The sequence below is a fragment of the Eubalaena glacialis genome, chromosome 5, assembly GCF_028564815.1.
Source record: "Eubalaena glacialis isolate mEubGla1 chromosome 5, mEubGla1.1.hap2.+ XY, whole genome shotgun sequence".
Classification (NCBI taxonomy): Eukaryota; Metazoa; Chordata; class Mammalia; order Artiodactyla; family Balaenidae; genus Eubalaena; species Eubalaena glacialis.
In genome coordinates, this window is record NC_083720.1 from 2,391,243 (window position 1) to 2,402,200 (window position 10,958).

Here is a 10,958-nt window from a genome sequence, read left to right on the forward strand (position 1 = left end):
TGCACCCCAAGTTCTGACTGCGGTGGGGGGAGGGAGCCCCAGCCAGCCCACCCCATCCTGAGCACCTCCCCTCCTTCCGCCTAGGGCTTCAGCCCTCCTCGCAGGGTGTCAGAGGGCAAGCTCTGGGCACGTGGGTGCGGGGTGGGGGGGGCACCTGGGCAGAGACTCGGGGACGCCTCGCATCCCAGGCTCAGCTTCCCTGTCCTGGGACGGCTCAGACCAAGATGCTCCTGTCGTAGTCAGGCCCGAGGAGGGCCCTCTGTCGAAGGTGGAGGTTTTCGGCCTGGACTTTGTGAGCCCTTCCCCCCGAGTTCAGGCCACCCCAGAACCCCAAGGATGCCAGGCAGGCTCACGGATGGGCACGCTGGCCTGTGGGCCTGGGGGTGGGGTGGGAGCACCACGTGGCCATCGCGGCCCGTCCAGCAGGTGTGAGGGCTCTTGCTGGCAAGCCACCTGCTTGAGTTTTACCTTCAAAATGTTCAGTCCCGATGCCTTAGGTGGCCCTTCTCTCTGCAGCCCCTGCAGGCTCCACCGCTCTGGTCTTCTGCCCGGCTAAGGCTTGGTCCCCTGGCCATCCTAGTGGGCACTCAGTCCCTAGGCCCTGCCGAGGTGGCGGCCCATCCCCAGCCTGGCTCTCAGGCCCCGCTGTCCTGCTCTCCCCGTTACAGCCCCACCACCTCTCACTGCCCGTCCCGCACGTGCTCTGGGCCGGGCGGCCTTGCTGCCTCCCTTGGCCTGTCCTTCTGCAGAGCTCTCCTTCATCCTATGCTGCGCCACCCGGCTGGAGCTGGAGGTCAGTGTTGCTGTCCCCTGAGCCTCAGTCAAACACTGGCGGAGGCCTGCTGAGGATGGGTGGCCGGGGGCCCCAGCCAGTGCCAGGGGTTGCTTTGTCCAAGGTCAGCGTTGGGGGGCCTCCCAGGAGTGCCAGGAAGCAGCGGGGGCGTTTGCCCAGGACCATGGGCAGAGGAGGCGTGACGGTGTCCTTCACGAGGAGCCTGGCGGCCACTGCACAACACAAATCAAACCCAGCCTCGAGCCAGCCTGCCTGGGTTCAGAGCCCAGCTTGGCTCCTTGACCACAGCGTGACCTCACCTTTGTCCCTCAGGCTATTCATCTGGAAAATGGGAATAGCAGCAGTGCCAGCCTCCCTCACAAAGGGAGGGTGAGCTGTGAGGATCAAAGTAGAAAACACAGACGTACCAGACATACTGCACTTAGAACAGTGCCCAGCGATCAGAGAGTGCTTGAATTCTTACTACTGTCGCCTTAGCAAGCGCCACAAAGCTGGAAGGCGGAAAATAAATGGCTAGCTCAAGGAAGGTCCAATTTGCAGGAGGGGAAAAGGGAAGAAGGACCAAAGTGTATTGAATAGGAAGACTTCAGAGAGGAGCTGATGCCAGAACAGGGTTTTGAAGAATGAATAAGAGTTTGCCAGTAAGTCCGAAGGTGAAGTCTAGGCAACCTGCTGGAAAGGGAGGGGAGTTACTTGAGGTCGGTCCTTTGTTCATTCCTTTATTCAGCAAGGCTTCCCCAAGCCGTTTCCTGTGGGGTCCTGGGGTACAGGAGCAGCCCACCCAGCCAAGTGGACCAGGCAGGTCTGGGCGTGGATGGTGCTGATTGATGCAGGGTGGTCAGGGCTGCGGTGGGGCTGCCCATGGTGGGAGGGGTCCACACCACCTGCTCCCAGCTACTCTCTGGCCTCAAGCACTGTGCCGGCTCCTCAGCCCACCCCACGTCACCCAGGCCAGCAAGCATCCCGCCTGCAAGGAGGGGAGCAGGCAGACAGTGGCCGAGCCAGGGGTCTGCTTGGGGCTGGAGCCCTGCCCCCGCCCAGCCTGGTGATGGTGGCATTTGTACCGTAAGTGTGAGCGTGTTGGCCGGAGGATGGCTGTGCGCAGGGCACGCAGGTGGGTGGGTGTTGGTGCACACGCACGTCTCTGCGGGTCCCCGAGAGTGTGTTCCTGTGTCATTCTCCCCGTCTGTCTGTCTCTGCCCCTCCCACCCCTCTGTCTGCCGTCTCTCCTCCTCTGGGTCTCCCTCTTTGTTTGCCTACGTCTCCTCATTTGGTTGCACCCCAATCCCTTACCCGGGGCCCTCCCTGGGCCCCCGCCTGTGTGAGCCGGGGCGGGGCAGAGGCGGGGGCTGCGGCCTGAATCCCACCTCTCAAGAGCCCAGTCTGCCCAGCGGAGGTGCCTCGTTCGGTGGCCTGGGCCGGCCAGCCTGGCAACAGGGCTGGGGCGCCGGGCAGGGCCGGGAGCCTGGGCCGCCAGTTTTGGGTCTGGCTCGCTCACTGCAATATTGATGGCCCGTCAGGGCAGCCCTGATTCCTGCGCTTTCAGTTAAAAGGTTTCTGTTGTTGTAGCTTATGCAGTTGCTCTGTTGCTATGGAAACGTGACATCAAAATGACGTTTCCCGTTTAAAAGCTTTTAACTAAATTCCTGCCTGTCAGATGTAGGCCCCATTTTGAGCGAGGAGCTGCCTTCCAGGAGCGGGGCTCCCGCCGCCGTGGTGCGCAGGCCCCACGCGGCCCGGCCCGAGCGCGCTCTGTAACCCCGCAGGTGCCCCCGGCATGGCAGCGGCCGAGGTGCCCAGCTACCTCGTGTCCCCGCAGACGGAGAAGCACCGGCGGGCCCGCAACTGGACGGACGCGGAGATGCGCGGCCTCATGCTCGTCTGGGAGGAGTTCTTCGACGAGCTGAAGCAGACCAAGCGCAATGCCAAGGTGTACGAGAAGATGGCCAGCAAGCTGCTGGAGATGACCGGTGAGCGCCGGCTGGGCGAGGAGATCAAGATCAAGATCACCAACATGACCTTCCAGTACAGGTAGGCCCGCGGCCACCGCTCTCGCCGCCACGGAGCCCCAGGGCGCCCCAGGCTCGCCGGGCAGGCGGTCCGCACAGGGACCCCCCCGCCCCGCCCCGGCCGGGACATCCCCGGAGCTGAGTCAGGAAGGTGGGGGGTCCTGGCTTTGTGTAAGCGAGAGGGGACCTGCAGAAGCCGTGGGGGAGGGGAGGGGGGAAACCGAGGCACAGGAGGGCCGGGCTGGGGCTGACCCCGGCTCCCCGGGCCTCGGCCAGGGCACCACCCCCCAGGCCCGCGGGCGACTCCCACTCGGCCCCCCAGACTTGGCTCTGCTCCCCAGGGTGGCGGGTCCTGCTGTGTGGGCGGGAAACCGAGGCCGGAGGAGGCTCAGCCGCCAGGCCCGCGAGCCGGCCTGTCCTGCCGCTCTGTCTTCTTCAGCATCCACTGAGCCTGCTGTGAGCACAGCACAGCGCTGGCCTCAGGGCCGGGGCGGGGGCGTGGAGGGCTCACGCGGAGGCCCCGAGTGCCCAGGAGGGTCCGCTCCCCGGAGGAGGCCCCCTGCCCTGGCTGCCTTGGGAGGAGCCCGGTCAGGGCCAAGCACGCGGCTACGGCAGGGGCAGCTCTGGCATCCGGGACGGAGCCCTGTGGCCCCACGTGCCCAGCACTGTGGAGTGTGAGGCCAGGCCTATCTGCAGGGGGTCACGGTGAGGAGAGGGTCACAGGGAGGGCAAAGGTCAGAGGTGTGGAGTGGGTCAGGGCAGGTAAAGGTCAAGCAGGAGCTGGGCTCTAGGGGGAGAGTGGCACCGAGAGCACGGGCCCTGGGGGCAGCCTGGGCAGCCCCGAGAGCCTGTCAGTGTGCAGGGGGGCGGGAGGGTGCCGTCTAGGGGGCCGTGCAGGGACCCAGCTGGTCTCAGCCCAGGCCACCTTCTGGCCCTTCTAGTGGCCGCCATGGGCAGGGGCACAGAGCTGGGTGTGGACGGGGCCCTGCAGGTTGGCCTCGGGCACCTTGAGCCACACCGTGGGTGAGAGGACCCTCACCCCAACTCCCACGCCCACCTCGAACAAGCAAGGAGAGACCTCACCCCTCCTGGCCTGTCGCTCCCGGCCCGTCTGGAGCCTGGGGATGTGCAGAGTCTCCCCAGGGCCCTGGGCAACCAGAGGCTATTTCAGTTGCATCCATTTAACTTTTTCTGGCCCTTGGAGGTCCTGAGCCTGGCCCGTCCGAAGGCCCATTTCTGACCCCCAGCTTGGCCCCCAGCCAGGCCCCGGGGCAGAAAACAGGCGGCTGCTGGGGTCCAAAGGCATCCGAGTTGCTTAGGTAAAGTCTGTCAGATTCCAGCCGCTGGCTCCTGGCGGGAGGGCCGAGTTGTGTGTAGGCGCACCTGCCCCCCGCCCCCCGGTGAGGAGGGGGGCTGCGGAGGTGACGCAGGCTGTCTTACGGGGCTCCTGTCTGACTCCATAGCTCCAGGGCCCTGACTGGTGTCTAGCCGGGTCATTCATTATTTATCCTGAAAGCTTCTTCAGAGTCCCAGGGGAGGGATTCTGTTCCATTCCTGGAAGAGGGATGTGGGCCCCAGAGGCCACAGGAGAAGAGGGTGTGGCTGAGCGGGCCCAGGGTCCCCTCGCAGACAGCACTTCACAGTTTAGGAAGCCCTTGCACACCGTGGTACCTGTCAGCTCCCGTTCACCGATGGGGAAACCGAGGCCCAGAGCAGGAGAGGGACTTGCCCAAGGCCACACAGCCCCTCACAGGCCAACGCTTTGGCTGCATGACTGGTTCTTTCTCTCTCCCCCCGCCACCCAGAGCCTCCCACAGCAGAGACTTTAGTTATTTTTTCACGACAGCTTTTTTTTTTTTTAACAATCCTTGTGTATTTATTTATTTTTATTTTTTATTTTTTTGGCCTCACCACAGGGCTTGCGGGATCTCAGTTCCCTGACCGGGGATTGAACCCGGGCCCTCGGCAGTGAAAGCGCGGAGTCCTAACCGCTGGGCCTCCAGGGAAGTCCCGAGACAGCTTTTTATATATTAAGATTGTCGGGGGAATTCCCTGGCGGTCCAGCGGTTAGGACCTGGCGCTCTCACTGTCGCGGCCCGGGTTCAATCCCTGGTTGGGGCACTAGGATCCCGCAAGTCGCTCAGTGCAACCAAAAAAAAAAAAAATGCTGGTTAAGGAAGCCTGGGGGTGGCCTGGTTCCGTGGGGGATGTTTTGTTGGCACATCGTTCAGGGGCTCCCCGTGCCAGGGCGGGCCTTTCCTCATTTCTCCGAGGAGTGAGCTGGCTTGAGTTGACAGAACAAGAGCTGGGGGGGGCCTGCGGAGGGCCTGGAGGGGAGCCCGGGCGGGGGCTGGGCCCCGGGCACCATCGTCCACCCCCTGTGCCCATGTCCGTGTCGCCCTCCGTGGGATGGACGGTGGTCCGTGGTCAGGGAGACGGAGCGGCCTGCTCGTCCCCACGTGGCCTGTCCCTGGCTTCCTGCTGAGGACACTCTGCTTGCTGGGCGCTGCTTGAGGGCACGTCCCGCCTGGCCCGCCTCTGCCTGCTGCCCTGAGCCACACACCTCCGCGGGGGGCGACTCTTTCAGGTGGTCAGCTCATTACCTCCAGCGGCCACACCCTGGCAGGGAGCCCCTTGTCAGAGACAGAGGCCATGTGGCCACGGGGCGCTCTGTTGCTCAAAGGCCTCCCCACAGCGGGAAGAGCGAGGGGCAGGAACATGGGGGCTGCAGGCTGAGGCTGGAGGCCCGGGAAACCCTGTGGCCTCTTTCCTGGCCTGGCTGGTGCTGCCCAGCTGTCTTGCGGCCGCCTCTCCCCATCCCTCACCTCCCAGGGGACAGCCAAGGCCCAGGGACCTTCAGGGTCTGTCTGCAGGGGTGGGGAGCAGGATGCAGGGCCTCGGATGGGCTCAGGCCCACAGTGGGCAGAGCTGTGCAGTGCAGACCCTGGGCCTGGGGCCCGAGTGGGGATGGGGGATGTCAGGCAGTGTGGGAAGGGACCCCGGCCAGCCCAGCCCCGGTCCTCCTGGTACCTTCAGCTGAGAATGAAGTCTGACAGCTTGCTGTTTGCCAGGCACCAGGCGTTGTCTTCTCAAATCTTCCCGAGAGTGACGGCCACGTGAGGAGCTTACTTTGATCATCCCCATTTTACTGATGTGAAAATGGAGGCTCAGAGAGGTTAATGGACCTGCTGATGGTCACACAGCAAAGCGATGGAGATGAGAGACAGACTCAGATGTGCTGGACACCGAGGCCTGTGCTCTTACCTTCTGAGCTTCTTGCTCCCCAGGGCGTCCTCTTTAGAAAAGCACGTTTATTATATGACCGTATTTTACATTTGTATTACACATTATATTACATTTTATTCCCGTGTTGGTATTATACCATATATTTGATTATTGCCGGTTAACTTATTAAAAAGCAGTATTTGTTCATTGCAGAGAGTTTAGAAATTCCAGAAAAGCAAAGAGAGGACGAATGAGCCCAAGGTCCCGGCACTCACACTGGGGCATGTGCATCCTTTCCAACATCCAAGGCGGTGTAGGTCCCGAGCCTGACTTCTTGCTGAGTCCCATGTCACCTTGGCCCTGGGGCCTGGCCGATTTTTCTGGGGAGGCCTGGCTGCCACGTGGCTCCCCCAGGTCCGGAGCCCCCGAGTGCCCCTCCGCCGAGGGCCGGGCGAGGCAGGGCCGGGAGCAGCTGTTTCTCACCCTTGGCTCTTGTGTCTCTCGTTTCAGGAAATTAAAATGCATGACAGATAGCGAGTCCGTCCCGCCCGACTGGCCCTATTACCTAGCCATTGATAGGATTCTGGCCAAGGTCCCCGAGTCCTGTGATGGCAAACTGCCGGACGGCCAGCAGCCGGGGCCCTCCACGTCCCAGACCGAGGCGTCCCTGTCGCCGTCTGCTAAGTCCACCCCTCTGTACTTACCGTATAACCAGTGCTCCTACGAAGGCCGCTTCCAGGACGATGGCTCCGCCAGCTCCTCCAGCTTACTATCCCTTAAGTTCAGGTAGTGTGTGCTTCCCTCTCTTGCCTCCACACCAGCGGGGCCGGGCGCCCGACCTCCGGAGAGGGGGCTGGGGGCCGCGAGGGGGCTGTCCTGGCGGCGGCATCCTCTGCCGGCCCGGGCCGGCCGCCGAAGCCTAGGCAGTGTGCACCAGCCCCCAGGGGCAGGGAGGCCAGAGACAGGAAGGCAGGTGGTTCCCGAAGCCTGGGCTGTTGTGTCCACAGACTGGGTGCATCTCCTGCTCCGTCACCGTTTAGCTGTGTGGAAAGTCCTTGATCTCTCTGGGCCTCAGCCTCCCTCTGTGAAATGGGGATAAATCAGGACCTTCTCCAAGGAGGGCTGGGATTAGAGGCGAGCCCTCCCGCCTGCCCTCGGCTTCTGGCTCTTGCGCTCCCCCTACCCCAAGCAGACCGTGTCCGGGGGTCCCCTTCTCCCTGGCCTGGCCGGGCTGGCTGGTCTCTCAGCACCGGGGAGGGAGGGGGTATCAGGCTGAGCCTCCAGGGTGTCCTCGGAGCCTGGCTGCAGTGGGGGGACGCAGCCCCTCTGCCGTCTGCGGCGTCCTGCCAGGCCTGTGCTGACCCCGTCTCAAGATGCCCTCAGTCAGGTGTGCGGGAGACACACCCCTGTGGTGTGGGGGCCGGGGAGCCAGAGGAGGTGATGTTTGGGCTGGGCTTTCACGGGTGAATAGGAGTTGGCCAGGGGGGGAGAGGGCAGGAAGAGTGTGGATTTGAGCCGTGGCCCTGCCTCCCCTGAGCCCGGTCTCACGTCTGTCAGACGGGGGTAGGGTGGGGTGAGGAAGGTATCTCTGGGGGCCCCTCCAGTCTGACACCCCCAGTCTGGGGGGCTGCTGCTCGGTTTGTTCTCAGCAAAGACCCCAAACAGAAATGCCTTTGCTGGTGGCCAGGCCGAGTTGCAGGGAAGTCTGAGATTTACAGACAGTTGTTTCCATGGATTGAGCCCAGTTCCCAGACTGACAGCTGCCCCGGGCGTTGCACCAGGACCAGGACGTGGGGCTGTTCTCCCTCTCGGGGCCGAGCTCTGCTCTCTGCCCCTGAGGTTGGCGCAGTCACGATTCTGCACAGAAGCAAAGGGCCTGGGCTCGGGGACGGGCAGGGCCTTGGGGCCTGGTGGGGTTTGGCAGCTAGCTCCCTGCCCACCCGTGGGGGCCGGTTAGACCCGGGATGCCCCACCCCCAAGCAGAGAGCCCAGGGCATGCCCACCCAGCTCAGCGGGTTTGGGGGTGCTCTCGTGGCAGGGCCCCCCCAACTCCTAAGCCTGCCCCCCACCTCGTGGTGGGAGGGCCCGGCCCTCACGTGCGTGGACGGTGGTCCAGCTCCCCGTGTGCCCGGTGGCGGCTGGGCGGGTCGGGCAGGGCCCGGGCTCCGCGGCCAGCCGTCCACACGCCGGCGCTGTCCTTCCAGGTCGGACGAGCGGCCCGTGAAGAAGCGCAAGGGACAGGGCGGCCACTTGCAGAGGAAGAAGCTGCGGCTGCTGGAGACGATGCTGGAGGAGCAGCGCCGGCTGAGCCGCGCCCTGGAGGAGACGTGCCGCGAGGTGCGCCGCGGGCTGGACCAGCACAGCCTCCTGCAGGCGCAGGGCCTGCAGCTGCAGGAGCGCGCGATGAGCCTGCTGGAGAAGATCATCGCCAAGCCCGGGGTCTAGGCCGCCCGCCGGCCCCCGCCGCTCCCGGCTGGGCCTTCCCTCCCAGCGGGCCGGGGCCCCCAGAGCCTCGGTCTCCAGCACTAAAGCCCGCCGGACACGCGGCCGGGGCCCCGGGCTCACTGCAGGGTGGCTCCTGGGAAGAGCGTCCCGGAATCTGCTCTCCAGTGTCGTCCCTGTTGACGGTACTCGGAACGGCTTTCGATGTTAAACGTGTCATGTTCATCACTGCCTGGAAGCGGAGGTCACGGTGCAGCCTTGGAGGGAGGCGGCAGGCGGTCCCTCCCAAGACGAAGCAGGTGGACGCAGCGCGGGGGCGGGTGTGTCCCCCTCCCTGGGTCTGCTGCATCGGCCCCGAGAGCCTCGGACACCCGGGCCAACCCCAGAGGCCCACACCGCCTTCAGCGGCCTTTTCATCTGTCCCCCCAGGACGTCGGGCATCCCGACGGCGCTAATAACAGCGGTGACCCTGCCCGCTGGGGACACCCTGCCCTGTTCCACCGTCTCTGCCCAGGGACGCGGCGGGGATGAGACGAGGCCCAGCCTCGGGGAGCTGACACTCGGGGGCCAGGCAGGCGAGTGAGTGGAGAAGCCGGGTAACAGCAGGTTGTGAAAGTGCTGGCAGGGCAGAGCCGGGCTGGACACGGGCACACATAGCCCGCAGCCATCCAGGAGCTGCCTCCCCGGGAGGGAGAGGGGCTGGGGGTGGGAGTGTCAGCACTGCAAGATCTGCCGGCAGGAAAACCCCTCCAGAGCCCCCCGCACCCCCCCGTTCCTCCTGAGTCTCATCCGGGCCCAGGTGGCTGAAAGAAGGCACCACAGGAGAGCTGGGGGTTATGTTTTGTTCAGGGCCTCCCAGGGGACGTAGCCTGGGACGCCGCCACTCCGTAGCTCTGAGGACGCTCTTCCAAAAAAGTGGGGAGAAAGGAGCCTCTTGATATGTGACTTTTGGTAGGAGATATGGCAGTCAGGTCCCAGTAACAGGTCACAGCTAGTCACAAAGAGCAGACGTCTCAGTTAATGGCTGTAGCGCTTTTCTCTGTGTGGGAAGAACCGGATTCATTAAAACTCTTGCTGAGGTACACGTCTGCCTGTCCGAGGGCCTGATTGTTTGTCCAAAGCACAGAGTACCCCGTCACGGTCTTCACGTCCTCTGTCTGCAGTGTGGAGGGCTTCGTCCTGTCACCTTTTTTGGGGGGTGGGGGCCACGCCGTGTGGCGCGCGGGATCTTAGTTCCCCGACCAGGGATCAAAGCCGTGCCCCCTGCGGTGGAAGCGCAGAGTCCTAACCACTGGACCGCCGGGGGAGTCCCCATCCTGTCGCCTGATCCCCTCGCAGGGTGCGCTGTGGCTCCACCCCCGTGCAGCCGGGTGATGAGCAGAAGCGCTCCGTTGCTCTCTGTTTTACAGGGAATGTCTGCTTCGCCCCTGAACTACACGTCGCTGCCACACAACAGGGCCCCGAGGAGACGCAGTGGGCGGGTTAGTGACGCGTGGCTCACGGGTAGACGAGCGCCTGCTGACTGCTGCTCAGCAGACTGTTAGGGTCTTTGTGGGGCTGCGGGGTGGGGAGTGGAAGCCGGGGCCCTGCAGGAGGCTGCCGCAGTCTCCCTGTGTGACAGCCGCCAGCTCATCTGAACCTCCAGGGGCCCTTGAGGGCAGCCGGGCCGTAACCAGGGCTCTGCTGGTGTCAGAGCACCCCGGGTGAGCCAGGGGGTGTAGACGCCTGTCTGCAGGAGGGAGGGGCTGGGTGTCCTGTGCAGCGCAGAGGGCGGGGCCGGGAGGGCAGGACGGCCCACCGGGATCCCCTTGGAGAGCACGTGCTGTGGCCTCAAACCATTGCACTTTGGGACTGAAGAGGTGGTGTGTCTGGGGAATGTTTACCCGGCTCTGCAGCAGGGGTGGAGCCCTGCCGTGTCAATCTGCAAGTATTCCCACGAGCCCCAGCTGCCAGGAGTGCACTGCCGGGTGTGCGCTGCCGGGTGTGCCCTGCTGGGAGTGCCCTGCCGGGTGTGCGCTGCCGGGTGTGCGCTGCCGGGTGTGCCCTGCCGGGTGTGCGCTGCCGGGAGTGCCCTGCCGGATGTGCCCTGCCGGGTGTGCGCTGCCGGGTGTGCGCTGCCGGGTGTGCCCTGCCGGGTGTGCGCTGCCGGGTGTGCGCTGCCGGGTGTGCCCTGCCGGGTGTGCGCTGCCGGGTGTGCCCTGCCGGGTGTGCGCTGCCGGGTGTGCGCTGCCGGGTGTGCCCTGCCGGGTGTGCGCTGCCGGGAGTGCCCTGCCGGGTGTGCGCTGCCGGGTGTGCGCTGCCGGGTGTGCCCTGCCGGGTGTGCGCTGCCGGGAGTGCCCTGCCGGGTGTGCGCTGCCGGGTGTGCGCTGCCAGGAGTGCACGGTGGCTCCCATGTCCACCGCAGAGGCCCAGAGCCTGGAGGCGCCTCATGTTGAAGACCTGTGTTTGGGGGCTGCCCTGGCGAATTTCTAGCTCTTAGACAAGGCACC

General features: G+C 64.7%; 1 protein-coding gene across 1 annotated transcript; it reads left to right on the forward strand.

Moving 5' to 3' along the window:
* Positions 1-1,416: 1,416 nt before the first annotated feature.
* On the forward strand, positions 1,417-8,472 carry MSANTD1 (Myb/SANT DNA binding domain containing 1). The gene is given in 6 exon segments (XM_061191058.1): positions 1,417-1,492; positions 1,495-1,732; positions 1,734-1,858; positions 2,560-2,824; positions 6,538-6,813; positions 8,232-8,472. Coding segments are annotated over 6 exon segments (1,221 nt in total).
* Positions 8,473-10,958: the final 2,486 nt, after the last annotated feature.